The sequence below is a fragment of the Mirounga leonina genome, unplaced genomic scaffold, assembly GCF_011800145.1.
Source record: "Mirounga leonina isolate KUSES-001 unplaced genomic scaffold, KU_Mleo_1.0 Mir_125, whole genome shotgun sequence".
Taxonomy (NCBI): domain Eukaryota; kingdom Metazoa; phylum Chordata; class Mammalia; order Carnivora; family Phocidae; genus Mirounga; species Mirounga leonina.
In genome coordinates this window covers 41,003,081-41,030,784 of record NW_023270305.1, presented here as the reverse complement: position 1 = coordinate 41,030,784, position 27,704 = coordinate 41,003,081, and the positions used below count along the sequence as shown (strand labels likewise).

The following is a 27,704-nucleotide window of genomic DNA, read 5'->3' as shown; positions in this document are numbered from 1 at the left end:
AGCTCGCATCCAGGGCGCCGCCTCTGTGTAGGGCGGGCGAGGAGGCAGCCGAGGCGGAGCTGATGGCTGCACTGAGGGCGGGGCGGGGTGCATGCTGGAACCTCCGGGGATGGCGGGCTTTGGGGGGGGGTTCGCTGGGGGAAGGGACCCCTGTTGACCCCTGACCTCCGGGCCTTGCTGACGTCAGGAACTCCTGACCCTCGGGCCCGAGTGACTTATGGGACCCCCAGTCTCCTGGCCCGGTTGTCTGTGGGGGTCCCTGAACCACGGACGTGTCTGACTTCGGGGACTTGGGATTCCCGAGCACGGCTGACTGCAGGGACCCCAGATCCCAGGACCCGGGAGGTCTCAGGGACCCCTGGAACCCGTCTGCGCGTATGGCTGGCGGTGGCGCTGGGCGCTGGGGGGGCAGTGCTGTTGTTATTGTGGGGCGGGGGTCGGGGTCCCCCCGCGGTCCTCGCCTCGGTCCTTGGCTCGCCGCCCACCTCTCCCCGGAGCCAGTACAACTTCATCGCAGACGTGGTGGAGAAGACAGCACCTGCTGTGGTTTATATCGAGATCTTGGGCCGGTAACGGTGGGGAAGAGCAGAAGGCACCCAAACCGCAGGCTAGAGGGCGGGCGAGCAGGGGTCTGAGCCTCCTTACATTCTTGCTTTCCCCCCATCCCAGGCACCCCTTCTCGGGCCGCGAAGTCCCTATCTCGAATGGCTCAGGATTCGTGGTGGCTGCCGACGGGCTCATCGTAACCAACGCTCATGTGGTGGCTGATCGGCGCCGGGTCCGTGTGAGGCTGCTTAGCGGTGACACGTATGAGGCCATGGTCACAGCTGTGGATCCCGTGGCAGACATTGCCACGCTGAGGATTCAGACCAAGGTGGGGGTCTGGGCAGGCTGGGTCTGGTTGGGGCTGTGAATTTGGTCACATCTCCAGGTGACAGTTCTCTTGTACCCATTCTCCCCTCAGGAACCTCTCCCCACACTACCCCTGGGACGCTCAGCCGATGTCCGGCAAGGGGAGTTTGTTGTTGCCATGGGAAGTCCCTTTGCACTGCAGAATACGATCACTTCTGGCATTGTCAGCTCTGCTCAGCGTCCAGCCAGAGACCTGGGCCTCCCCCAAACCAATGTGGAATACATCCAGACTGATGCAGCTATTGATGTGCGTTCTGACATAAGAGAAATGACAAACTAGGTTGGGGGTTGGGGGAGAGGCTGTGGGGTGCAGGCACCAACTGTGATAGATGGTGGATGAGCCTATATACAGAGATTGGGCTGGGAAAGGAGAGAATTTGGAGAAAGTGCCTACATCCTGGTCATGCCCCCAGACATAGAGTCCCTGGATCTCTTCCATATTTTCTCCTTGTCCTGCAGTTTGGAAACTCTGGAGGTCCTCTGGTTAACCTGGTGAGTGGGACATCCTTCTTTCCAAGAATCCCTGCCCCAGGTCAGTGTGAGAAGGGGTGTGCTTCCCCTAATTCAATGATGTTTGGTTAAGTTTCTGAGCATTCTCCTGTTGGCTATCTCCCAGAATCCAGCAAGGTTTCCCCAACTCCCCAATACTCCCAGCTACTCTTGTTCAGGTAGTCCCATCTCCTACTATGTGTCTGGGCTAGGGAATAGTGGGCTCTATCCCTGCAGGATGGGGAGGTGATTGGAGTGAATACCATGAAGGTCACAGCTGGAATCTCTTTTGCCATCCCTTCTGATCGCCTTCGAGAGTTTCTGCATCGCGGGGAAAAGAAGAGTGAGCCTGGCTTGGCGGGCGGAGGCGGGGGGGGGGGGGGGGGGGGGGATTTTCTTTAAGGGGGGGGAGGGGCATTCACTGGGCTTTGCTGGGGGGGCTGTCTATTGGGAGGAAAGGGTTGGGGAAGGAAGGAGGTAACTGGGTGAGGCTCATTTGTCCCTCTATCACAGATTCCTGGTTTGGAATCAGTGGGTCCCAGCGCCGCTACATTGGGGTGATGATGCTGACCCTGACTCCCAGGTATGAGCTTTAGGGGTAGTGACCTGTAGGACCACCAGTGTGTTCAGTTGTGGGCAACTGGCACTTCTGTTGAGCTTTGTTCTCAATTTTATCTTTATCTAAGATAAGTTGTCTCACACTTGGAGCTATCAGAAGAGCTGTTCTCTCCCATGATCTTGACTTTCTCACTCCAATCCATCTTGTACGCCTGCTACCAGATTGATTGCATCTTGTTACTGCTTTGATTTAAAAACTTAATTAACCTGGTATTTAGGGGCCATTTTCCATTTGTCTCCAATTTAACCTTCCAGATCTGGCTTCTTACATGAATATATTCTGTTCCAGCCAACCTGATTTCCTACTCCCATGGTTTTATTTATGTTGTTCTTGCTTTATATAGTTAAATACCAGAACCATTCTTTTAGGCTCAGCTTTTAAGTTCTACTCTCTCCTTAAAGTTTCTCTTAGAATTCTAGAATGACATTAGTGTTATTGTCTTAATACTATGTATCACTTGGAATTAGTTACCGTTTATATATATGTCCCACTTCCTAACTTCCAGAAGGCAGAAAGCCAGTTGCCTTTGTATCCGGAGTATCTAGTGCATGCCCTTGTCCATGCAGCTGTCAGTGTGCTGATGCGAGATTTGAGGTGAACGCAAGATGGGGAGAGTGCCTTGGTGTGGTTAACAGAGTGATCTCTGTCCTTTCAGCATCCTTGCTGAACTACAGCTTCGAGAACCAAGCTTTCCTGATGTTCAGCATGGTGTGCTCATCCATAAAGTCATCCTGGACTCCCCTGCACACCGGTGAGGGAGAGACTGCTTTGTGAGGTGGGGATGGGTGAGGTGTGCATGTGCCCTTGAACTGGGCTGTCTATTCCCTCCTTTCTCTCTCTGTCCATCTTTCACCATAGGGCTGGTCTACGGCCGGGTGATGTGATCTTGGCCATTGGGGAGCAGCTGGTACAAAACGCTGAAGATATTTATGAAGCTGTTCGAACCCAATCCCAGCTGGCAGTGCGCATCCGGCGGGGACCGGAAACATTGACCTTATATGTGACCCCTGAAGTCACAGAATGAGTGGGTCAGCAGAAGTATGAGGCTCCTGCTCTGATTTCCACCTTGCTTTCCTGGCCTAGGCTCTGAGGGTACCTGGACAGAGGATTTAATGAACCAGTGGGGGGCAGGTCCCTCCAACCACCAGCACCAATCCCTGGGCTCTGAGGAATCATAAAAATGCTTTTTATATAAAATAAAATTATACCTAGCATCATGTTATAGTCAAAAATAAGGGGGGGTACTGATCTTTTCCCCCACAAAAAGGCTAGAGGTAAAGCTGTATCCCCCCCCTCAGCTGAGGGGAGATACTGGAGCTGACCATTCTGATCTCCCTATTCAAGAAAACCAGCTGCTGCTGTCTGTTGTTCTGGGCAGTTAATCAGGTGCTGCTCTGTGTCGTGTGCTTGGCTCGGTGCTGGGCCTGGGAGCAAAAATTCCCCACGCTTGGCCACAGATCCGGCAGCTGGCCTAGGAAGGAGGGCGATGACCTCGGCTTGACAGTCCACCTCCATAGCGCACACTGGATGAGTGCGGCTGGCCTGCTGATATCTGGGGTTCCTTGGTAAGCTCCTGAGGTAATGGCAGCCTCAGACCCCCACCCTTAGGGGCCAGTGGTGGTTTGCGGAGGAGGGTGGCAGCAACTTAGACGATCTGGTTGCTGGTCTGGCCTGGGTAGCGCTCAAACCTCCGGTTGGCCTCTTCACTGAAGGCATCGCCTACAAGGTGAATGGGCAGTTTAGGTGGGGAAGCAGACCCGTTGTGGGGAAGGGTGGGTAGAAGTGGAGAGGCTGGGAGATCCAGAGGTGGGTGGGAAGACACAGAACCAACTTAGGCAGACGAGAATGAAGGTCTTTCCCTCCCATCCCCCAGTCTCTCTGGGCTCCTCTTCCCACCAAATACCAATGTGGCAGTTGTGCACCCAGATGCGGTGCCCGTCGTATTTGCAGTTACATTTCATTGCATTGTTGGTGAAGTCGCTTTCTGCTACTTCAAAATTGGGGTTGATGACCACCTGTGAGTGGGAGAAAGGCCACATAACCAGTTGCAGTCCTCAAATCCAAGGGTGTCTTTAACAAACACTCCTCCCACTTGCCAGCTGGATCTCAGGCCCCTGGCACCTGCAGAATGTAGTTTCCTGGCTTCACATCTGTGATGTCAATCCACTGGCAGTCGATGTCATGCCGGTAGAGATCCCAGCAACCCACAGTAATGCCCTGCTCTCCAAAGTTGGCACACTCATACCTCTTGGAGACATCTGAGAGGGATTGGCATATGTCAGTGTGAGGCAAGGCTGTGGGATGGAGATACCGGCGTCTGTTCGAGGCCCAACTCACCTTCCTGACATTCAGTGTCTTCTAGACAGAAACTAGCTTTGTGGCCCTCAGCCACCTTGGTGCCATTGGGGGTCAGGATATCATAGTGGGTGAAGATGTCCATGCTGTGGTAGTGCCTGTGGGGACAAGGGGACCCCTGTTGCCTTCCCTACCCCCCGCGGGTTTGCCCCATCTCCAGTGACCTTGCCCTTCTGCTTGCCCCCTCACCCGTGACACTCGTGCCACACCCAGGAATGGCGCCCAGCCTTGGGCCTGAAGTCCGCTCGTCCCAGGTTGTGGATCTGGGAGGAGAACCGGAGGAGACGCCTGTGGCCGTAGGGCCAGTTGGCCGAGCGGGCGGAGCGAGCCAGGCAGTTCTCTTCGGCGGCACAGTAGAGCATGTGCAGGGGCCGGTCCTCGATGTAGGCCGTCTCCTGCACCAGGGCCGAGTGCAGCAGCAGATCTGATGCAGCTGCCCCCAGGAAGGAAACAGAGTGTGGGAGGTCGGTGCTGGGGGTGGGGGGCAGACGGGGGTGCCTCTCCTCCCCCTGTTGGGGGGAGAGGCTGGTTCTTCACAGGCAAGGAGTACCCCTCCAGCTTACAGCTCTCTTTTTCTCTCCAAGGGGGTGGCCCAGAGCCTCCCTTCCCTGGGTTCACTCACTCTCAGAACAGATGACTCCAGCAGTGAAGCGGGTTCCTGTTCTCTTGCAGGCAATGTGGGTGCTGTGATGAGCACATTGGTCCAGGGACAGCTCAGACCCTATGCAGCGCACTCCACTCATCACCACCTCTGTGGTATTCCCTGAGTCCCAGTACCAGGTCTCCTGGGAACATATGTTGGTGTTTCTGTGAGCCCCACCATCCAGCCTCTTGGACCAAGGGACTCATTTCCACAGTCCTCTACCCCAGACACAGGCTTTGGAGGCAAAGGCCTTGGTTTCCCTCCCCCCACTCACCTGCAGGCCATGGTTGGCATAGCCCAGTCCAAGTTGCCTACAGGCCACCATGGCCTCCAGTGTCCCCCAGTCATCCCCACAGATGAGGCCCCAGCGAAGGGACCCAGGTCCCCCTATTTGCACCTCCACTCGCCCCTCATGTCGGCTGCGGCCCCCACTGAGTCGGATCTGTAGTGACACAGAATGGAAGTTCTGGGTAAGCTTTTGCAGCAGGCGTGTGGCTGACGGGTGATTCAGAGGCACATAAGGGCTGGCAAGTGGGGGCATTGGATGGGAGCTGCCGGATGGTGGGGGCCTGGGACAGTGGGCTGGGAAGCTGTCAGGCTGCACATCATGACCAGGGCTGGAGAGGATGCAAGATCCCTGAACTGAACTGGAAAGAAAACTGACCTTGGTCTCTACCCCAGTGTAGGGAAGGTTGCATCGGACTCCAGCATCCTGGCTATGGGAACAGTCCTCGGCTGTGATATTCTTGTGGGGGCACTTCCAGAGGGAGGGTTCCTGTCCAGAGCATCGAACTTCACTTAAGTGGATGGCACCCATGCCTAGGGTGAGAGGCCAAAGACCAGGAGGTTATAACTGGACCTTCACTGTCTGCCTCGGGGTCTCCTTCCCAAGGAATGTACCCCCCAGGAGAGTGTGTACCTTCTCCTTCCCTCTTCCTCCCATCTTCATCCCCCTCACCCTGCCCCATGCGGGCACCACTCAGAGCCTCTCGAGCACTCCCGAAGCCCAGCTCCCGACACACCACGCTGGCTGCCTGCAGGTCCCACTTGCGGTCACAGACTGTGCCCCACGTGCTGGCCTTCAGGACTTCCACCCGGCCCTCTCCAGGGTGGGCCCCACCCTTTAGACGCACTCGGGTCTATAGAGGAGAGAGATGTGCCCAAAAGCAGTGAATGGAAACATCAGCACAGAGGGCTAAGTAGACCTGGGAGATGAATGAGATTCTGGTGGGAGGGAGGGGGTGGTTTCAGGTCTGTGGCCCACCCCCTGGAGAGAGGTTCCTCTCTATCCTCAAAGGTCAGGGCTGTGCTTAGTCAGGGGGTGGCTAGGCTATGGGGTTCTCCACCTGGGGTGGGGAAGGTTATAGTCACTGTCTCACACACCTCCCCCTGAGGCTTCGACTGTTGTTGCTTCTTCTGGCCACTGGATGCTGCGTAGAGAGGGCCTGGCACACAGCTCACCACCGCAGGGGCCCCCCCAGGGCACCTGGTGGTGTCATTGGCACGATAGAACTCCAAGGAGCAGAGGGAGAGGTGGGCCTCGGTGCCCACGCACGCCACCCCATGCAGACCAAAGGAGTGTTGCTGCCGCTGGGCCAGCAGCCTGGGGGGACAGGAGTGGGGTGCAGTAGGGTAAAACAATGCTCCTACCTCTTTGCCCACAGCCCTCCTCCCCTCCGTGCCTCCACCATCCCCCAACCTTTCGTGACCATTTTATCCCTTCTTCTTCCCCTCTTCTCTGCTGCATTTCCCTCCATAGAGACAAAGGGAATGGGCAAGTTTCCAGGCTGAAAAAGCCCAGATTACCCAGACAGGAGGGTTTGGGGGGACCTGCAGCCGAGACCTCTCTGGGCAGGACAGCTAGTCTTGACTTGCCTGACAGAAACCTTGCTCCAAATGGTTTCAGGCTGCTGGCCCTAACGGAGGCTGGGGTTGAGACTGCTGTGCAGAGAGAGGGGGGCGAGCCAGGACTGCCCGGCTGAAAGAGATGGGCAGGAAGGAGTGGCTGACACAAACAGGAAGCCTGAAGAGCCAGCGGGGGGTGCACAGCCTGCTGTTACGCAGAGACTGAGATCTGAATCAGGGTCAGGATGTAAAGGAGTGAGTCAGTCTTGGGTCTACATGGCTTCTCCGAGGCCAGAGAGTCTTCCAGGCCAGAATGTGATGGGTAGTTATGAGAAGAATATACCAGAATGTGGACACAGGGAAGGACTGGGCTGGCACATGTGGGAATGAAGATGTAGAAATGTAAGACAGACACAAGTTAGAGACCACATGGCCAGAGGGGAGTGAATACGCACAACAGAATGGAATGGTAGAGATCTCTCCAGACCTGAGCTGAGCTTTAATAAGGTAGTCCATGTTTCTGCGATGTAAACGTAACAGAATGTTCCATAGCCACCCAAGCACGAAAATGAGACTAAACTAGAGACATTAAAACTTGGAAGCACTTAGGAGATGACTTGTGAGATCGAGGGGGCTTGTTTACTGACACTAACAGAGTGAGAGATGGCAGTGGGGCACGCGATGAGAGCAGTGTGCAGGGAGAAGGGCTCATATTGGTGAAGTGAGCCTGCGAGGCTGGCTTGGCAATGAGTTATTGTAGTAACGTGCCCATCACTTGATGTCAGAGGAAGGAAGAGTTCTGACGACTTGAAGTCACTGGTTAGAGGATGCAGAGAAGAGGAAAAGTTTATAAATACAACAGACAAAGGAAGCCTGGAGATGCTACAGAATACCTTTGGAGGCTCAGGATCAGTGGATTCTGAAGCTCAGACAGATCAGGTACTCTCCCAAAGTCCTGTGTGGCTGAAAATAAAAGTCAAAGAGGCCAATCACAGGAAAAAGAGATTGCTCTTTTAAACTTCCTCCTCCCCTTTCTCCACAAGGAACACAGTAAAAACAGCAGTGTGCCCTTGAGTTTGCGGTTCAGGGAAGACCAGAGCATGGCCATGTTGGGCACAGATGACCCTTAGCTAGAAGGCACTACAAGAACACCCCCAAATTCCGAGCTCCTCTGAAGCCACCAGAAGGAGGAGCTGGGGAAGGAGGGCCACCAGGGGACCACTGGGTGACCCTAGAATGTGCAGAACAGAGGAGGGGACGGAAGAAAGGGATGGATTTTCTGCTGAAGAAGCTACTGGGGAGACTTCTCACATGCAAATGGCCTTTGGAAGCCTAGTGAGAGGTAATCGCTGGGGTGGAAGCTTTCCACTCCCTTGAATTCTGAGGGAACCCATGAGAAAACTAGGGAATGGGGAGCCTCATTGTGTCAACTGGGCCAGAGACACACGGACTGTAATCTGAACCCATCCCTGGAAAAGGTTTCAGAGGGGACCCTGAGTCTCACCTCCAAGCTGGTAGCACGTATTTTTAAAAAATTGATCAAATAAAGGTAAGTGGGGAACATGAATCCCTTAGGCAAACTGAACTTCTTGAGGGAGAGGCAAGTGTGGCTTCTGAAGGACAAAAGTGCCAGAGGATTTGCTAGAATTCACTGGGGGAAGATAAATAAGCCTGGGGAAGAAGGGACTTGCAAAAATCCTGTGACAAGCATAGTTCCCCAGAAACCAACATAAGGGCCAGCATCACTTTACGTTTCAGTGACTCATCTGGAAGGTGGTTTGTAACAGTTACTGCTGCTCTGCCACGTCTTGGTGGGGGCGTCCTGGACCCCTTCCTGGCCACAGCCCCATTGCCCTGACTCATCATCACTGCGCTCTCCCTCTCCTCACACCCAGCCTGAACTTCATTTACCTCTTGATTGATCCCCTGCCCACTCGGGGTTTGGGTTTGACTTTAAACTTGGTGATTGGTCTGAAAAAAGGAGAAAGAAGTTAGTGGAGGTAGTGGTTAGGTATGTGGCCCAGGAAGGACACTTTATGCAGAGTGTGGGAAGGAGTAAAGTGAAGGGGGCCAGATTTTCCACCCCTACTGACTGCTGCACACCACTGAACTCCATTTTAGGAACTCAGGTTGCTCTCTGGATTCCACAGCAGTGATGAGAAATCTAGTTAGTCCAGGGGGTGAGGGGAGAGGGGACAAGAGGGAAAGGGAGCAGAGAGAAGGGGAATGTGGGTGAACTGGGGGGGGGTGAAGAGTAGGGGGTAGGAAGCATGCAGGCGGCTGAGGCTGGAGTCTAAGCTATTTGGGGGAAGTATAAGGAGGAGGAGGCTTCTCCTCAGCCATGCCTATATTATTTCCTCCCTGGGCACCCTAAGATCAAAGCTTGCCCATCCCCATGCCTGCCTCCCCATCCCCAGGAATGGCCATTTGCAGTTACATCCCTAATTCGTTAGCTTGGGTTCTGGGATGGACATGGATAGGCTGCCTTCCATCCATCCACCTCCTCAGGCCACAGGGGCGAGCAGGAGGTCCCGGGGCTCTTGCCCCATTACCTTCCAAGGGGCTTGGGGCGTCGGGCCGAGGCTTTGGCCGCTCGCTTCCTCAACTTTCTGTGAGGATAAGACAATAGCAGAGTCAAGATCAGTCTAGAACCAAGTGGGAAAGGCTGGTGCAGCTGGGGCCAAGGGCAAATTTCTTTTCCAACAGCGAAGTTGGAAAGTCAGCAGGATGTTATAACATGAGATACTCCCAAGGCTCAACCCTTCACAGCTGTTTGGGTTCACATGCCCATGACCAGGGTGATGAGCAGCAGTGAGGCACCTGGACTCAGGCTGATAGCGCCCCTATACCAGCATCCACAGAAATTAGGCTGGGGCAGAGGGGTAATGGGGACTAGGGTCAATATCAGGGTTGATCTAAACCCGAGGGGAGGGCGATGAGGAAGGGTATAAGTAGGAAGGTGTTAGGACTGTTAAGATTGTCAGAATGACCAGGCAAGGAGAGAGAACTGGCCTGGTTATAGGGAGGCTGACTGTCGTTTATTCTTGGATTCTCTCTGACTTCTGGCATTTCCAGGTTTGAGGCCTGTGGACCAGGACCAAGGCTGGATGTCCAAGGATGTTAACTTGGTTTGACTGGGGAACATGAGGCCAGGTGGGTTAGGATGCCACCATCCTTCCTGCCTAAATTAAATCCCATATGCTTTAGTCATTCACAAACCAAGTTCAGCTCCCAGACTTACTTCTAGAGAAATAAGTTCTAAAACTTTATTTCTTTTTAATTGGCCTAAATATTTGATCTATTTTCTTCTTCAAGAGGTTGCCTTAAGTCTAATGTCTGGAAACTGGGTCTGTTTCTCCTATCCTTCTCCCTTTGATTTCAAAGACTTTAATTTTGCCCCCTCTCTGTCCTGTCCAACTACGTACAGATGAATGCAGGTTTTGCCTGTCTGTTCTTATAAATTTATGGGACTCCCTGTTATCATCGTACTTATCCCTTCTTTAAACATGTTCTTACTCTGCTGTTTTCTCTTGAGGAGTCCTATCTGGACATAATATACTATGTGCAGATGTACTAGGATGTTAATATGTAGATTTGAAAGAGCACTGCAGTTGCTTGGTATTTCCTGCCCTGGCTTCTTCCTGAAGATGTATTTAGTTGGTCTTTTTATCAAAATATCCAATATGTCCAACATTCCTAGAAAAGAGTGTACAATAACTCTCAGGTCCCTTTCCTGAGACATTACTAAGAGTTAGAACCTCTCATCATACAAGTATAGTGTGAAACTTTTTCTCCAAATGTCTTTTTCTCAGATCTGTCTAAAATGAAATATATTTTGTGTTTTCTTTCAAGATTATCTTGATCCTCCAACAAGTACTCAGAAAAATGTAGTATTATCTAACAACTTAGAAGTACTTCTTCTCTTAGTTATTTATAAGGTTTTTATATTAAATATCATATGGCATACCTAGTTATATATAAGGTACAATATAGATTATATTAAGAACCTGGTGCTTGTTTAGGACCAGTACTGGTATCTGTCTTTACTTACACTCCTTCATTCACAAATGAGCTTGTTTCCTCCTATCATTTGTTTCTTCAACCATCAAAATGTACCTACATCTGTGCACCCTCTTCTCATTCTCTCTCCCGTCTCTAAGGCCACTCCCCCCAGTGTTTCTGAATTCCATCCCTTAGGATCTTTTCTTCTCCTCAGTTGAGAAGTCACATACAATCTCTCCTCAACTGAATCATTTTAAACATGTTCAGATCTCTCCTACACCCCCCCCACAGCTTCCACCCCATATCTCCCCACTTCTTCATAGAAAACACTGTCAAGAGTTGTCAACGCTCCACTTCTATATTCTCTCTCTTACCACTCATTCCTTAACCTGCTCTTTTCTGGTTTTCCCCATCACTCTGCGATAATAAATCTAGTAGACAGTTTCAATCTTCATCTTATTTACCTCGCAGTAGCATCTGACACTGCTGTTCTCACCTTCTCTCCTTCCTTGGCTGTCCTAACACTACTAGTCTGGTTTGATTCCTAATTCTGGTTGCTCTCTCTTGGTCTTCTTCACAGGCTCCTCCTCTAGATAGTCACTTAAATTTTTGGAGTCCTGTCTGAGGCATTCTATCATTCCATATCCTCTCTTTATACGTTCTCATTTACACCTAACCTTGTATATTCCATTGCCTTCTTGATGTTTCTACTTAGATGTCTCAAAGTTTTCTAAAATGTAATGTAGGTCCAAAAAATAAACCCACAATTCTTTCAGTAAAATCCACTCCAAAAACCTAAGAGTTAACCTCTTCTTGACTCCCAAAGTCAGTCCATAACCAAGTCCTGTCAGTGTTACTTCCTAAATACCTCTCCAGTCCATCCACTCTTGTTCTTCTCCAAACCATTCTCAGAAATGCTGTCAGAGTGATTTTTTGGAGTCCCAAACCTCATCATGGCCTCTTACAGCCCTCCTTATGAAAACACTTCACTTGTTTCCCAGGGCTTTTATTATAAAGACCCAAATCCTTAACGTAGTAGCCTGTCAGGTCTTCCGTGATCTCTCATCACCTCTGTGTTCTCAGCACCTTGCACAGTGCTTTTCAAATAGCAGGAGTTCAATAAATAGCTTTCAGCCCCTGAGCTCTTAGAACCCCAATTTCTTTGCCTGCAAAAGGACAGTAAATGATTCAATTATCTTTACATTCTTTTCCTCTTCTAAAATTCTACAACTTTCACGTGTTCTAGGGCAGACTATAAAACCAAGTGGAAAAATGATAAATGCATCATGTTCTGATTTTCTCATTCCCAAAATCTTACTGGTTTCCTCTAAAAGCTAGCCAATGTATCTTCTTTCTCTAAGGAAGGTGGAGTTCTTCGTAATGACCTTGCCTATCCTTTATGATGGTATTACCTGTGAGAATGCTCCCTCTGTCTGATGTGACCTGTGAAAGGAAATCTAGATCATATCCCCATCACAGAATCTCCCAGGACTACTGTAACCCCTTTCCTCACTACAGATGATCTCTCTACTTAGTATGTGTCCTTCTCCAGCCTTCATATCCCAGATTCAGTAACAGATTGCAATATCTACACAGATACTCCTGATCTCTGCAAGTTACTTCAGACCATGCATACCTAGGGATAACTGCTGGGTTTCAAACTTGCCGAGGATGGCTCACTTGGAAAGCTAGTGCATATTACCTTGAAGCCCAGAGGTGCCTGATGGCACACATCATCCTTCTTTCCAGCAGCTTCAGGGTCATGTCCTGTATGTCTTCTCTTATTTTCTTTTACCAGTCATCCTACAGCTGTTCATTCCCCTCCCTCTTGGTTGTCACCCTCCGAATCAGCTTCACCTTTATGACAAACTCCTAACTAGCCTTACTGCATCTAGAACCTCCTCTCTCCAATTCACTACTATTGGGTACACTTTAACAACACTGGCCGTAATTTATCAGTGTCCCATACAAATACTTTTATTTTTAATTTTGTCATAAGATAAAGATGAAACTGTCTAATCTGGCATGAAAAGCGTTCCATTTTCTGGCTCTTAAGTAATTCAGATCTTCCTTCCATTATTTTTCAGCACAACCTTCTACTCTAGTCAACCATCTTTTGAAAAATATCCTAGTCACTGTCATCTCTGTCTGGGTCAGCAATGACTCCATTTTGCTAAATCCAGCTTTTGTTTCTCAGTCCTTGTTCTTTTAGACCCACCAGCAGCACTGAGTCAGGTGATCACTCTCTCCCTCTCCTCCTTGAAGCCCGTTACTTGGCTTACAGGCCACCACAGTCCCTTGGTTTTCTTTCTACCTCACTTCACTGTTTGCGTGTTCACTTTATCTTCCTGACCTCATAACATTTAAACTCTCAGTTCTGTCCTTGGACCCCTCTTTTCCTGTTTACACTCACTCCCTTGGTGACACTGTCCAGTTTCAGGGCTTGTAATATTTTTATTCAACTGAATTCTAGAGTCATATACCCAATTGCCTACTCAGCCTCACCATTTCAATGTCTTAGAGAACCTCAAATTTAACAGGTCCAAAACCAAGTTTTAATATTCAGTGTCCCCCATCCCCTCCTCACACAGAATGTGCTCCACCCACTGTCTTATCAGAAAAGGCCAACTCCATACTTAGCTCAGGCTCAAAACCTTGAAATGAACCTTAATTCCTCTCCTTCTCTCATACCACATTAAATCCATCTGCAAATCCTGTTGGCTCTACCTTCAGCCATACACAGAATGTGATTTTTCACCACTCTCACTGGTCACCATCACCTCTCACTTTCTTTACTTGGCTTTCAGGAGACAATAACCTCCTAACTAATTTCTCTGCCTCCTTGACTCTACTGCATCCCTTACAGTCTATTTTTAAAACAGCCAAAATAATACTTTAAAAATGCAAGTCAGATGTCACACCTCTGTTCAAAACCTTATCTCACACAGAGAACAAACCAGTCTCTCAAATGTCCCTATGTGATCAGGCTCCCCATTCTTTCCCGATCTCCTCCTATATCACCTCTCTGTCATGTTCTCTCGTTGCCTCAGCTGCAGCCCCAGTGGCCTCCAGGAGCGTGACAAGAGTGCCTTCTCCCTCCCTCTACCCCTTCCCTGCCCCCTAGGATCTTTTATGATCCCTTTTCCTGTAAATGCTTGGCTAGATTTCTACACAGTTTGTGCCCTCACCTCTCTTAAATCTTTTCTCAAATGATGCCTTTTCAAAGAGGCCTTCTCTGACCCCTTTATCTAAAACTGCAATCCTACTTCGACTTCCTAACTCCTTCCCTGCCTTATTTTTATTGATTACACGCTTTGCCATCCTTGCACTTTAAAATTTTACTATTTTCCAGTTCTTCCCTAGTCCATGAGATCAGGGATTTTTGTCTCTTTTGCCTACTGTTGAATCCCTAGTGTCTTCAACAGTCCCTGGCACACCGTAGACACTAATAAATAAATACTGGATGAATGGGTCTCTTCCCCTTTGTTCACACTAGCCTCGTCACTGAAATCTCTGCTTTTTAAATTGTACGAATCTTTCAGAACCTGATGCTTGGGTTAGGGAAGGTAAAGAACAGCACAGAGAAAGAAATATAACCCCAAGACAGATAGCAGTAAAGGAGCACAGCACACAGCTGTTTTAAAACAGTTTGAGCCTCTAGACCAGATAAAATATATTCCTTGGGGCTGAAAGAACTTTCAGATGTGCCGAGAGCCAAGGCAAGGAAAATTAGAGCAAGTGTGGAGAAGACCAGAGGTTGGATAATGTATTGACTTTCAAAAAGAAGAAAAATGATTCCTTAATCTAAAGAATAATATTCTAGAATACATTATTAAATGGAAAGTTTGTGAACAGTGAGGAAAATATATGGAGATCCTTAGAGACCTAGAAGGATTTCAGTAAAAATTAGCTCAAACCACCATGATTTCATTTTTTGATAAGATTACTAAATTGGAAGACTGGAGAATGGCCATGAACATAATATATCTGGATTTTAAGGGAGGTTAACAAAATCTCCCATGATTTCATTATAGATAAAATGGTGAAATGTTGGCTACGTCATCGTAGTGTTCAGTTTGTTTCCAATTAATGGAAAAAACATTTCACAACTAATGAGTAAAGACTTGATGAGTAAGGAAGAGTTAGACTTTGGTTTTGAACATTTCACTCTGATGAAGGCAGAAGGCATAGCTATCATGTATATCCTCCAGAGGAAGCTGGGAGGGATGACAAATGGAAAATAATGTCAAGATTCAGGATAATCTCATGGGTTCATGGTGGCTTTTTAAAGGTTTTTAAATGATGTATCCAACTAATTTAATAGGGTAAACTCAACATAGATTTAGGTTCAAATAGGCTTTTCTATTAGTATCAAGGATAAGGGAAGATCTGAATTGGTCTTAGATGATTACCAGTTCAATATGAACAGTGGGGTGTTTCCTCAACATAAAGTCAATACCAAGTCTGGGCATGCTCTACCCAAAGTTGAGCATTTTTTACTGCACCCTGCCCTGATCGGACCATATCTGAAGTTCTGTGCCCAATGGAAGCTCACCTAGATGTCAAGAGGTCTTTCTGCAAAACTCAACTAAGGAAGAGCTGAAAACAAATGAGCACTTTACTCTGCGTAGTAGATTACAGAGAGACTGTAAAGATTTCTAAACTCCTCAAAAGGACTGCATAAGATTCTCCAGGGTAGCGAGGCGCTGTAAGGACAGAGCCGTTCACCGGTGTGATCCGTCACTCTGGAAGCCAGCGCGTACACCAGGGCTCCAGGGCAGGTGCAGAGGGCCGGGAGTCTCGGCCGAAGGATATTCTGGAAAACTTGCTAGGAGTCCCGGGGGCTCCCGAGGGCAGGGCCCGACCTCTCCCCGCACCCTCCGACCCTCGGGGATTGGCTCTCTGGCGGGGACACGCGCGCGCCCAGGCCCGCGCTGGACACACCCAGGTGCCGCCTCCGCAGGGTGCGGCCGCGCGCTCCCTGAGCTCGGACGGCGGGGGCCGCGCCGGCGCCGTAACCGTAACAGCCCCCGGGCCTGCCGGCCGCTGGGCGTGGCCTCGCGAGGCTCGGCGCGCGCCCCGAGGCGCGGAGAGTCTGCCTGCCAACCGATGGCGTCACGGGCACCGACCCGCGACCGGCGCCACTCGCCCCGCCCCGGCTGCGGACCCGAGAGAGCAAGCTTTGCTTGCCCCAGTTCAAACCCGCCCCAGAAGATGTCTCAACTCTCCAGTTTCGAAAGGGCCTCCATATTTCTCCACTGTTGCAGAGCCCCGGGCCCTCCTGGGGGTCGAGACACCACCGCTTAATGAGCACCCCTCAATCCCAGTCCGCTCCACTCAGCGCCCACATCCCTTCACCTGTAGAAGGCCGTGTTGACCCTCTTTTCGCTAGGGAAGCCCAGCATCCCGCAGACCACGTGGCTGTTCTGGGCGCTCCAGCCTTTGTCACACACTTGCGACCAGCCCTCGGGAAGCCTGACTTCGACCAGTCCCTCGGTCACTGGCAGGGGCCGCCTGCCCCGCCCCACGGCCGGTCGAAGTCGCACCTCCTCCACTTGCAGGTGCTGTTCTACCTGGGATGGGACCACAAGCAGAGGAAGGAGAATCAGTGGCGCCTTTTACATGTCCTCCCACCCTCACGGACCCCTGATCATGTGCTCGCTGTAAAGCCCGTGGCGAGTAGGGGCTGCCACAGGGCTGGGAGGCATGCCTGCTGTCTGTGATGAACTGACTCTCCTGGACCACGAGAGTGGAAGGAAGGGCATGTGCTCTGAGAGGCGATTGAGGGTGCTGAGGAAGCTGAGGAAGCTGGGGAAGGAGCGCCCAAGGCGGCCCCAGCACGAGGGAGCAGTTCACAGAGGAAGTGGTATGGAAGCAGTAGGAGAGATTAGGAAGGGAGATGTTCCAGGAGAGCAGGAACACCTGAAAGGAGGGAGAGCAAGGGATGCCCTGGGGACCAGGGATGAAGCTGGAGAGGCTCATGCCAGGCTTAGTAACTTGAATGCCAATGCTAAAACAAACCTGGGCTTTAATATGTCTAGCTCTATCCTTTGTCCCCACCCCCTAAGCCTCCCACCAACGCAAATTAGCCTGTGGGGCATATGGGATCCCCTACCTCCTAGTATCCCCTCTAACCACATATAACCACCCTGGTCATCCTGGGTGGGGTGTGTGTGTGTGTATGTGTGTGTGTGTGTGTGTGTGTGTGTGTATGAATGGCAGACCTCAATGACATTAGAATCTGAGAAGCCGGGGAGGCGCTGGTCCTTGCAGATGACTCCAGCATCCTCATCGTGGGTACAGTCACTGTTCCCCCAGCCCCGGGAGGCACATTCAGTCACACTCTGCTCAGTCCCACTGCAGCTCAGGTTGTCCAGCCAGATGCGGCCTGTGGAGAGAGAGATGGGGGGTAGAGAGGCTTGTGGAGGCAGGATGGAGGAGGGAGGGAGGTGATGGGGATTTTGGGGAGAGTGAGCACACAGGCCTTGCATCTGGCCATGATGATCCCATTTTTCCGGTAAGATAATGGGTGTGCAAGAGACAGGACACCCTGGGAGTTAAAGGGAGCACAGGATTGATGGAGGGTCAGTGTGATCTGGGGGAAACTCAAGAAGTTGGTACGGTGAATAAACAATCAAGAGTCAGCACTGAATTTCTGATCAGTCCTGACCTATTCAGTGAGAGCTACAATTTATCGAGTACCTGTTGTGTGTTAGGCACTCTGCTATGTATACATATACATGATTACTCTTAGATCTGCCACCATTTTACATAAAGAAATTGGGGTTCAGAGAAGTTAAGTAACTTGCCTAAGACCACACAGCCAATACACGGGGACTTAGGGGTTTAAGCCATTTGTGAGACTTGGAAATCTAAGATCTTTTCACCTCAGCCTCGCTTTCTCCCATGGGCCTGCCCTGTCTGTGCTGCCACATTGCTCCCTGGACCACACTGAAATGAATATCTGACTTCTCAGAGTTGGATGGACGCAATCCACATGGGATTCCACCCAATGTGCCTTGTCTGTCCCAGCCAATGGCAGGGACCCATCATGCACCTCCTGACAGGACTTACCCAGCTTCTGCTGGGATGCCTACTTCCTGCCCCACCAGGCCACTGGAACCATCACAGAAGTCCTCATGACTATGACTTTGCCCCACCAGGTCTGATTCAGTCCTTTGCTGCCATCCAGAAAACTCCCTCAGCCAAATGACTGTCCTCATATTTGAAGACAACCTTCAGGTAAACGCTATCCAAAGCTTTTTCTTTTCATACCAAACACCCCTGGTTTCTTCAGCTATTCCCTCTTGAAACTTGGCTTCCAGTCTTTCACATCTGGGCAGCTCTCCTCTGAAAGCATTTCCATTTTCTACTGTCTCTCTTAAATGTGGCACCTACAAGGGACACTTTATTCCAGAAGTGGTCCAGCCAGTGGGGAGTGGGGGATGCGCTGCAGACTGCAACTGGCTTCTGTCCGTCAATCCTTCTGTGGGCTCATACAACGTAAGCACTTTCAGGTCTCAGAATTCCTCCTAAGCCCCTACTACCCACATTCATTCTTGTCCTAAGAGTTTATACTTGTTAGTTCCAAGAAAGCTTAGTCAGAAAGCTTAGTTCTAAGAAAACTTAGTTCCAGCTTGTTGGTTTCAGCTCTTGCCTATAATCCGATTTTGTCAGCTGCGGTATCTGTGATCCCTTCTGGTTGGGGACATCCAGACATCATTTATCTGCTCTCAGCTTTCCATCAAACTAGCTGTGCTTTACTTGGACAGGGCTCACCTGTATCAGGGCTGTCCTTGCATGTGTCTTTGTGGAATCACGCGTTTGCCGAAGAAAGGCACTTAGAGATCGCCTAGTCATTTTGCACATAGGGCATCTGAAGTTCAGAGAAGGCACTGACCAGCCTAAGGTCATGCAGGCCTGAGAACTGACTGTCAACCATGGCTCTACTTGACACTGGTTGTTTCTGATGTCCTGGCTGCCTGCGCCTGGCCTCGTGTTCCCTCTCCCTGCCTTAAGGCAGTACCTAGGCCACGCATGGAGCACTGCTCACCTGTTCCAGGGCCGTATTTGGCACTGTGGGTCCAGCCCGTGGCCTCTGTGAAGCCCAGCTCCCGGCAGAGGACGTGGGCAGCCTGAAGGGTGAAGTCGTCATCGCAGATGGTGCCCCACTCGCCAGCTCGCTGGATCTCCACGCGGCCCTCGAAGGGCTTCCTGGGGAAGCCGGCCAGCCGGAACCGCAGCCCCTGGCTGCCAGCCCTGTCCTCGGGGGCCGTGGCCGGGGATGGAAACCCCAGGCAGGAGCTGCACAGCAGGGACAGCAGCAGCCCCCATGGGCTCCACGGGCAGGTTCTGACATGTCGCATGGCAGGGAAGGCCTGGGGGCCCCAGAGAGAGAGTGTGTGAGAGAAAGCGAGACCAAGCCGGGCCTGGGTCGCAGAGAGAGGTCAGGAGAGGAAGAGAACCCCGAAAAGGACAGAGACAAGAGACCGTGTGAGAGAAAGCCAGAGACCCAGGGACTAAGTGAGAAAGAAACACAAACTCAATAAGAGCAGAAACAGAGCCCGAGAGGTGCAGACTAGGGAGGGGGGAGAGAGAGGGAGAGAGAGACAGAGACACAGAGATAGAGAGGCTCTTCCTCACCATCAGCTGTTCTGCCTCACAAGGACCTTTCCTAGCTCTGTCATCATCACCTCCATTATCCCCACCCACTGCTCTAAGAGACCCAAAGATCAAAAGACCGTGATTAGAGACCAAGAGGCAGAGAATGGTTGAGAGAAAGAGATAGAGACTGAGCCAGAGGGAGACCCAGACAGGATGTGAGAGGAAGGGAAACTGTGGGAACGAAAGGGAAGCAACAAAGCAAACAAAGAGACAGCAGAGAGAGACAAGGTGGAAGACGGATAGAAGGGGACCGTGAGAAAGCCAGCGCACAGAGCAATGGAGAGACGCAGGCAACAGGTGGGGTGAGGGCCTGGCAGGAGCCAAGGAGGGGTGGCGGCAGGAGCCTAGATGATTCCATTCAGCCAGTCAGACAGAGGACAGACAGCTACTGATTGTAGAGAGAAGCAGGCCAGGGGGCTTAGGAGCCCCTCAGATCTTAGGTTCTCTGATTGGGAGCCAAGCCCAGAATCCTGTCTGGGCAGATTCCACGGCGGCGGCGCCGGCAGAGACCAGGATGCACGGAGAACCCCGTGCACACCCTACCCAGCACACAGGCTCTCACATGCCCTGCAGGGTCAAGGGGCCCAGGAGGGCCAGGCCTCAAGCTGGGAGGGGGAATGGGGTGGGGTTGTCCAAACCTCCTGCCAACACTGCCATCGCTGTCACTGGGCAACCGGAGGCCAGGGCGCCAATCAGCTCCTCAGCCAAGGCCTTCCCTCTGTCTGGGACTGAGAACAGCCCCTCTCCAGCAACGGGCCCCCCAAACATGCTTTCCCCAACTCAGACAAACAACACAACAGGACAGCTTTGTTCTGGGGACATTTTGGCTTGGGGGCCCAGGGGTAGGGCCTCACAGAGGAGCCTCCAGGCTTAGGGCCCTGGCCGCTGCCCTATTTGGAACACCCTGCAGACCCCCCACCCGCCAAATATCTGCCTCCTCACTCCACTCTTCTTGTGTCTCTCTCTCTTTTTTTTAAACAATGACAAAACCCTCTGTTGGTTGGTTCCCCTCGACCCCATCCTGCATCACCCCTTTTCCGTGGTCCCACCACCATCCTCTCCATCCGAAACTCCCCTTCCTCCCGCGGCAGCGTGACTCCCCTACCTTTGGCTGAGCGGGGCTCTAGGGGCTGGGAGAAGAGTCCAGGTCCTGGAGATCAGTCCTAGGACTTCCCAAAAAAAGTGCTCGGCCAGGGGAGACTGGACCCCCCCTCTCTGCCCCCTCTCCGTTCGTCCCTCCCACGTCCCTTTGAGCCCTCCCACATTCCGCCTTCTCCTTCCATTCCTCCCTGGCCAGTTCCCTCCTCTTCTCCTTTTGGTCCTCCCCTCCCCCGTGGAGCTGGCCGCGGCCGCTCCACCTCCCCCCACCCTCCACCGCCGACCCTCCCCCGGCCTGCTCAATGAAGCTTTCTTTTCCCGCGGGTTGGAGGCCGGGCAGCTGCGGTCAGGGAGCTGGACACGCAAGAGGCCACGGGGCCGCGGACCAGCCCGGGCGGCGGCCCCTGAGGCGGCGGGAGGCCGCGGCTCAGCTCCCGGCTCCGGGAAGACTTCCAGTCCCCAGCCCCCAGCCCCCAACCCTTCCCCCATGTCCCGGGCTCCGCGGAGTGTAAACAGCCAGACCCCTGCCGGGCTAGGGGCGGGTCCGGTCAGGGGACCTGAAGCGTTGAAGGGCCGCAGAGCCCCTCCGGTGCCCCACGGTGCCCACTAGCATTTTTCGGGGTGACGTCACGGCCTTCACTCTGATGTCACGTTGAGCATATGACGTCCTACACAGCCCGTAAGCCCAGGCGCCAGACCCCTCTGGCCGAAACCTCGAGGTTTCTCCTGGTGGAGCCATTTGTGCGCGTCCCAGGGCTGTGGCAGGGGTCTGAAGGTGGTGAACCGTCCAACTATCTGGGGTCCCCCTCCCTTTTTCTTTTGCGGCTCTCCTTGCTCCTCCTTCGCCGTCCGCGGAGGCCGGGGGAGGGGCGGGACCGCCTCCGGTGGCGCGGTCCCGCCCCTAGCCCGCAGGGCCAGGAAGCGCGGAAGGAAGCGCCGGGGGCCATGGACGGAGCTGTGATGGAAGGGCCGCTCTTTTTGCAAAGTCAGCGTTTCGGTACCAAGGTAGTCGGGGGCAGGGGTTGCGGAACCCCATCAGACTTAGGAGTGGGCTGTAGAGCCCAGAGGGAGGGAGGGGGCGGCAGCGGGTTGGAGCGCGGGCCGGGAGCTGAAGAACCCTATGACGTTCCCGCGAAGTTGATTGCACACTCCGGAGAAGGTCCGCTGGCCTCGGGTACGCCCTCTCTGGTCCTGGGGAGACGGAGCTGCATGCTTCTCGGGAAACTTCGCCCCCGGCCGGGAAGCTGCAGACCCGAAATCGGCCTGCGCCGGCGCTCGCCCGCTCCCTCCCCAGCGTCTCGCTCTCTCTTCCCAGAGGTGGAGGAAGACCTGGGCGGTACTCTATCCTGCCAGTCCCCACGGCGTAGCGCGGCTCGAGTTCTTTGACCACAAGGGGTCGAGCTCCGGAGGGGGCCGAGGGGGCTCGCGCCGCTTGGACTGCAAGGTGATCCGTCTGGCGGAGTGTGTGAGCGTGGTCCCCGTGGCTGTGGAGAGCCCCCCAGAGCCTGGCGCCGCAGCTTTCCGCCTGGACACCGCGCAGCGCTCCCACCTGTTGGCGGCGGACGCGACGTCCAGCGCCGCCTGGGTGCAAACACTGTGCCGAAATGCCTTTCCGGTGAGCGGTCCGGGGCTGCCCGCGAGGGGCTGGGGCGAAACGCACTGGGCCCAAGAGGCGACGCGAGGTGGGGGCGGTTACAGCAGCAGAGGGCCTGGGCCGGCTCGGACCTTGGCAACAGCGGTGAAGGAATTGCAGGGTCCTCGATACTCTCTCTCCTTACCCCAGAAAGGAAGCTGGGCTCTGGCGTCTGCGGAGAACCCACCCAAGCTTTCTGCCCTGGAGATGCTGGAGAACTCGCTGTATAGCCCCACCTGGGAAGGTAGACGCCTGAGCCTGGGCAGGGATGGGGTGGAAAGGAAGGGTGTCCTTAGGAAGGGAGTGATTAAAGGGTCAGGGACTCATGGGGAAGTAGGAAGCTCCTGAAGTTTCCAAGTGAGTGCTTGGACAACCTGTCCCCACCTCCCCAGCGCCCTCACCTAGCAGTCTGGCCGGTTGCCAATCTAATTGTGTATTCCTTCCAGGATCCCAGTTCTGGCTAACAGTGCAGAGGACCGAAGCCGCTGAGCGCTGTGGCCTGCATGGCTCCTATGTGCTGAGGGTGGAGGCTGAGAGGCTGACTCTCCTGACCGTAGGGGCCCAGAGTCAGATACTGGAGCCACTCCTTTTCTGGCCTTACACTCTGTTGCGCCGCTATGGCCGGGACAAGGTGCGGGGGGGGGGGGGGGGGGGCAGGGAGCCCCGACTTCCTGGGTCAGGGTAGCTGTGGGGTGGGTGGGGTGGGGCAGGACAGGAAGAGGGGAAGCTCTGTCCTCTGGATAACCCTTCCTTGCTCAGCCCGTGGCCGCACCTCCCTCCCCAGGTAGTCTTTTCTTTGTAGATCCTCTATACTAGGCCAGGCCCTGGGACTCATCTCCTTTCATGGCTCCTGGTAATGTGTTTTCCTCCACACCTTCTTTAGGTCATGTTCTCTTTTGAGGCTGGTCGCCGCTGCCCTTCAGGCCCTGGAACCTTCACCTTCCAGACGGCACAGGGGAATGACATCTTTCAGGCGGTTGAGACTGCTATTCACCGGCAGAAGATCCAGGGAAAGGATGGTCAAGGGCAGGATAGTCTCAAAGCCGATTCCCAGGAAGGAGAAGTGGCAGAGGGGAAGTTGGCATCCCTGCCTGGCCCTCAGGAGCTCCTGGGCAGCCCTCCCACCCTGTATGCTGAACCCTTAGACTCCTTGCGCATTCCTCCAGGCCCTTCCCAGGATTCCCTATATTCAGACCCCCAGGACAGCACCCCTGCTCGGGCAGGGGAGGGAGTACAGTTCAAGAAACCTCTTTATTGCGGCTTGTACGAGCATGTGCAGCAGCAGTTGCTGAAGGCCAAGCTGACGGACCCCAAAGAGGACCCCATCTATGATGAACCTGAGGGCCTGGCCCCAGCTGCTCTCCGGGGCCTTTACGACCTGCCTCAGGAGCCCAAGGATGCCTGGTGGTGCCAGGCTCGGGTGAAGGAGGAGGGCTATGAGCTCCCCTACAACCCTGCCACTGATGATTATGCTGTGCCACCTCCTCGGAGCACAAAGCCCCTTCCAGCTCCCAAGCCCCGGGGCTTGGCTTTCCGTGAACCCAGAGCTGCAACTGGTGGTGGCAGCAAAGGCCACAGCTCAGACACTGCCCTGTACAGCCAGGTCCAGAAGAGCAGTGCCTCAGGGAGCTGGGACTGTGAGCTGTCTAGAGCAGGGGCTGATAGGACCGGGGTCAAGTCTGAGGGCTCCACATGAGAGGTAGGGCAAGGCTGGGGTTGCTGATAGGGCCACCACGGGGAGGTGGTACCGGGATCAAAGGAATCTATTAGAACCTGCAGGAACCAGAGGGCTGGAGAATCCTGTGTAAGCCAGCCCAGGGGGCCTGGGGGGGATCAGGGGAGTCAAGGGAAGGATGATCAATCTCAAGAAGTCCTGGAAGTGGGACAGATGGCAGGGGTGAGGGATGGGACCTGGGAGAGACCAGCACCCCCAAGTCATCCTCCCCAAAGGAATGGACAGCTGCCAGACCAGGTCTATGAAAAGGGGTGCTTGGTTTGAGTTGGTGCAGTTTGAGGGGCCTGCATGGAGGCTCTAGGGTGATGCTGGACTGTGCCTGGATCCTCACCCCTGCATTGTTCTTTGCCAGAGACCTAGATTTTAAGAAGTTTATTCTCATTAAAGTCAGCTTGGGTTTAAGAGGTCTATGTGTGTGAATAGTCACAGAGGGGACACGGTGTGCTGCGTGGGTGTGGAGGGGATCAGGAGAATGTATGGGGGGGGCCACAGGAGGAGGAAGGGGTCCCAGGGAGGTGAGTTGAGCATTGTGGTGGATGAGAACCTAGGTGGTCCACTCAGGCCCACTTGGGCTTGAGCCTGTCTCTGGGATGCTGGGTGAGTTGTATAATATCTGTAACCCTCAGTTTCCCTCAATGCCCCTTTGTAAAATGGGAAAACCCAACAAGAGATTCTACTTCACAGGGTTGTTTGTGTGAAAGGAGTTAAGTTTCTCAAGTACTTAGTGCAGTCTGAAGCACAGATTAAGCATTTTATAAATGGTAGTTATTCCATGGATGGAGAGGGCCAACAGAAAGGTGGACAGGCACGGGGAGAGGAGAATAGGAAGGCAATAGGTCTTTTTCACACCATCTTTTCCTCCTGTTCTCAGCTATATGACACCACCTGCCCCAACACACACAAATCCACACACGTGCGTACACGCGCACACACACTTTACCTACAGGTACTCAAGCACCAACCATTTTTCTGTTTGAAGGTCAAAGGGAACTGCTGTGTGGTGGGTGTAGTGGGAAGAGCATAGGCTTCGGAATGAGGCTTAAATTTCAATGTACTTATTTTTCATGAGCTCTGAAAACCTTGTCCTTCTCTCCTGAGGTCCAGTTTCCCAAAGGTGACCTGACCTCATGTACCTGCTTATAGGGAACTACAAGGAGAAATTCAGGGTTGGGAATGCTCTTAACAATAGTGGAGACTTACTAGGTATTTAATCTTCATCTGTGTTAATGGTATCAAATGATCCAAAAGAAAATGAACTCCTGCTTGGAGAAGGAAAAAGTTCAGGTGTGTCTCTTCTGGGCCTGAGTGGCGGGGGGCCGGGGCGGTAGCAGCACGGAAGACAGAGGAGGGGAAGGCTCCAGGTGATTCCGTTTCCCAGTCACCTGGAGCTCACAGAGGCACAAGTGGACAGAAGGCAAGTCTCACCATGGAAAGCCATTCATTGCACGAGCCTTAGTATGGATGTGGTTGAGCAGGGCAGCCGGGCTCTGGGGCTGGGGACTCAGGGCCCCCAGGGATACTCCTCCTCTTTCTCCTCCCCCACTTCCTCCTTGGAAGGCCAGAAGAAGGCTTCTGAGGAAGACTTGCTGGCTGCTGGCATCTGGAGGGCTCTGCCAGGGGTTGGAGTCATAGGCAGGGGGGCCACTGTGGCTCGAACTCGGTTTGTCTGTAACTGCCCAGCCTGCAAAGAAAGCAAGCTGACTTCTCTGAAGCCCAGACCACAGTTCCTGATCTCCTGTCCTGGTCCCTGTTTTCTCCTATCCTAACTCCTTCGTGTGTTCCATCCCTTGAGTGACAGCCTCAAGGCCCAGGGCAGTGGAGTCCCCTGGGCTCGTCTCCACAGCGCCCATCTCCTGGCTGAGTGTCCCTCCTGTTAGCTTGCGTACCAGCTAACTAACTTGTGGAGGGCTCTTCTCCCATCTCTAGATTGACTGTAGTTTGGAAAGATCTTTCTTTTATAACTTCAGCTAAGGCAAAGCAGGAGTTTCTAAAGTTCTGTTACTGAGAAACTAGGAAAAGATTAATAGGGACAAAGGGAAATATTGTAGAATATGAATTTCATAAAAATAACTCCACCCTCAATTCCTTTTCTCTCTTTAACTCTTATTGCTAAAGCCCTGACTCCAGTTGACTAACCTTGGTCAGCCTCCTTTTCCTCATCTGTACAATGAGCATTAACACTTACCTTGCAGGGACGCTGTGAGGATTAAATGAGAAAGACACATGTGAAAGCACTTGTCACAAAGCCTGGCAAATGGCTGTTGTTCAGTAAATGCTAATTTCCTTCCCTTTGGACATTTGTTTTTCCACCTTCCATTTAGCCTCTTCTTTAAACAGAAGTTGTGGTCTTGGTGCTGTCAGTTTGCTTAGTGGGACAATGGTCTGTTAAATGACTAATGAGTTATCATAAGTGCTACAGTTAAGATACCTAAACATTATCATATGTAAATGCCCAGTGCCCAGGCAGAAAAGCGTCCCTACCAGGCAGGGGTTGTAATTTCCTTTGTTTAGGGCAAAACGCTGGTCTTTTTCTTCTTCCACTGTTGGCTTGGTTCTCTCCTCCATGGTGGTGGTGGTGGGGGGGGGGCGCGGAACCCTGGGCAGTGGGCTACTCCCTTGATTTCGGGGAGAGGGGAGTTGAGGATAGGGTAGGAGGGCTCTCTCTGGGTGTAATGGGGAGGAAGGGGAGTAGGGAGGGAGCTGTACCTTTCTCAGGGCACGGCTCTCGCAGCTTGGGTGGAGCCGGTCCTGAGGCTTGATCAAGGTGCTGCTCAGGTGTGAGTACAGGTGGCTGCAAGCCTGCAAGGGGTTGTAGGTGGGCTCTAGTTCCAGGCTGTCCAGCACGCTCTGATGAAGAGAGAAGAGGAGGCTCACCCAGGGAACTTGAGGTCACAGAACACAAGATGTCAGGCAGAGAACTTGCAGTGTGAGAGGCTGGAGGATGTGTGAAGACCCAGCGCTTCACTGAAGACTGAAATAGATGTGGGTCCCACTGGGTGTCCTGGCCCCCAGATCTGAGTGCTTGTGATGATGTACAGTTCTGGCAAGAGTATAACAAGTAGATGCAACCTCGAGTGGTTAGGGACGCGGCATAGTCTGACCCCAAGAAGTGTGTCATGGAATTCTGAGAGGGGCTGGAGTGCCGTGAGGGTTACAAGGGATCCGGCGGGAGGGGGTGTCTGAGGCCTGGGGGTGCTCACAGTCTGCTGGTCGAGTACACTGAGTTCTCTGCCTGGCCTGTGAGGTGAGCGTAGCCTGAGGACACACAAGCACAGCATTCCTGAGCAGTCAGGTTTTCCAGCCACGATATCCTGTGCCGGGAACCACTGGCCCCGAAGTGAGACATTGAGTGAGCCATGACCACTCGTGCCCACCTCTCTCTGCATGCCCATGGCCGCCAAGGCAAGAACACAATCCCAGGCTCTGTCCTCTCTGCACATAAGCCAGTGATCCAGCAGTGATGTGGTTCCAGTTCTCCTTGCCCAGAGCCCCTCCTTCTGCCCTCAGCCAGGGGAGGCTGGCAAAGGAAATCCAGAATCCAGATCCGAGGAAGAGAGGAGGAGGAGGGGGAGGAGCGGGAGAAGGGGGAGAAAACGGCCCGCAGCGCAGTTCCCTCTGTTGTCTGGGAGTCTCATTTTGAAGCGCTTCCTATCCCGGACGCCTACACTGGCTACCTTTTCCTCAACAAACAAAAACAGATGCACACAAA

At 52.8% G+C, this 27,704-nt stretch overlaps 4 protein-coding genes across 11 annotated transcripts in view; 2 read left to right on the top strand and 2 right to left on the bottom strand.

The window, feature by feature from the left end:
- The first annotated feature begins 47 nt into the window (after positions 1 to 47).
- Positions 48 to 3,234, top strand: HTRA2 (HtrA serine peptidase 2). Its single transcript, XM_035001230.1, is given in 9 exon segments — positions 48 to 122; positions 124 to 569; positions 670 to 874; positions 965 to 1,159; positions 1,372 to 1,404; positions 1,639 to 1,744; positions 1,915 to 1,984; positions 2,676 to 2,771; positions 2,879 to 3,234. Coding segments are annotated over 9 exon segments (1,377 nt in total). The 5' UTR covers positions 48 to 62; the 3' UTR covers positions 3,045 to 3,234.
- A 106-nt stretch (positions 3,235 to 3,340) lies between these two features.
- Positions 3,341 to 20,739, bottom strand: LOXL3 (lysyl oxidase like 3). 3 transcript variants are annotated; one of them, XM_035001227.1, is made up of 14 exons: positions 20,635 to 20,739; positions 18,919 to 19,243; positions 17,090 to 17,253; positions 16,224 to 16,438; positions 6,402 to 6,621; positions 5,977 to 6,157; positions 5,683 to 5,837; positions 5,293 to 5,460; positions 4,998 to 5,160; positions 4,565 to 4,808; positions 4,358 to 4,473; positions 4,142 to 4,278; positions 3,924 to 4,035; positions 3,341 to 3,739 (listed from the first exon to the last, which is right to left on the bottom strand). In XM_035001227.1, exons 2-14 carry the CDS (start codon positions 19,229 to 19,231, stop codon positions 3,666 to 3,668), a joined length of 2,262 nt encoding a protein of 753 aa, XP_034857118.1. In that variant the 5' UTR covers positions 19,232 to 19,243; positions 20,635 to 20,739; the 3' UTR covers positions 3,341 to 3,665. The 3 variants fall into 3 exon arrangements, with proteins under 3 accessions (XP_034857118.1, XP_034857119.1, XP_034857120.1); XM_035001228.1 differs by lacking the exon at positions 20,635 to 20,739 and having other exon boundaries at positions 18,919 to 20,599; XM_035001229.1 differs by lacking the exons at positions 5,977 to 6,157; positions 6,402 to 6,621; positions 17,090 to 17,253; positions 18,919 to 19,243; positions 20,635 to 20,739 and having other exon boundaries at positions 16,224 to 16,284.
- A 266-nt stretch (positions 20,740 to 21,005) lies between these two features.
- DOK1 (docking protein 1) lies at positions 21,006 to 24,397 on the top strand. Of its 3 annotated transcripts, none has more exons than XM_035001225.1 (5): positions 21,011 to 21,801; positions 21,943 to 22,242; positions 22,411 to 22,504; positions 22,707 to 22,891; positions 23,144 to 24,397. In XM_035001225.1, the coding sequence occupies exons 3-5, from the start codon at positions 22,468 to 22,470 to the stop codon at positions 23,954 to 23,956; spliced, it is 1,035 nt and encodes a 344-aa protein (XP_034857116.1). In that variant the 5' UTR covers positions 21,011 to 21,801; positions 21,943 to 22,242; positions 22,411 to 22,467; the 3' UTR covers positions 23,957 to 24,397. The 3 variants fall into 3 exon arrangements, with proteins under 3 accessions (XP_034857117.1, XP_034857116.1, XP_034857115.1); XM_035001224.1 differs by having other exon boundaries at positions 21,012 to 21,632; XM_035001226.1 differs by lacking the exon at positions 22,707 to 22,891 and having other exon boundaries at positions 21,006 to 21,632.
- Positions 24,398 to 24,681: 284 nt separating this feature from the next.
- The window catches only part of M1AP (meiosis 1 associated protein), a 71,730-nt gene continuing 68,707 nt past the window's right edge, over positions 24,682 to 27,704 (bottom strand). For 3 of the 4 annotated variants that reach the window (XM_035001220.1, XM_035001219.1, XM_035001223.1), the window contains one exon: positions 26,118 to 26,842. In XM_035001220.1, the coding sequence (XP_034857111.1) occupies positions 26,381 to 26,842 (462 nt within the window). In that variant the 3' untranslated portion in view covers positions 26,118 to 26,380. Of the gene's footprint in view, positions 25,677 to 26,117; positions 26,843 to 27,704 lie in introns of those variants that run through there. The other variant, XM_035001222.1, reaches the window with a different exon arrangement.

What these genes read in the sequence shown, in the direction of transcription:
- LOXL3 (XM_035001227.1), bottom strand. Translation starts at nt 19,231, where the DNA reads ATGCGACATGTCAGAACCTGCCCGTGGAGCCCATGGGGGCTGCTGCTG. An exon ending in TGGTGCCCGCATGGGGCAGG is followed by an intron (nt 5,838 to 5,976) that starts GTGAGGGGGATG and finishes CTCTCACCCTAG; the next exon opens with GCATGGGTGCCATCCACTTA. An exon ending in AGACACTGAATGTCAGGAAG is followed by an intron (nt 4,279 to 4,357) that starts GTGAGTTGGGCC and finishes AATCCCTCTCAG; the next exon opens with ATGTCTCCAAGAGGTATGAG.
- DOK1 (XM_035001224.1), top strand. Translation starts at nt 21,288, where the DNA reads ATGACGTCCTACACAGCCCGTAAGCCCAGGCGCCAGACCCCTCTGGCC. An exon ending in GTCAGCGTTTCGGTACCAAG is followed by an intron (nt 21,633 to 21,942) that starts GTAGTCGGGGGC and finishes CTCTCTTCCCAG; the next exon opens with AGGTGGAGGAAGACCTGGGC. An exon ending in GCCGCTATGGCCGGGACAAG is followed by an intron (nt 22,892 to 23,143) that starts GTGCGGGGGGGG and finishes CACCTTCTTTAG; the next exon opens with GTCATGTTCTCTTTTGAGGC.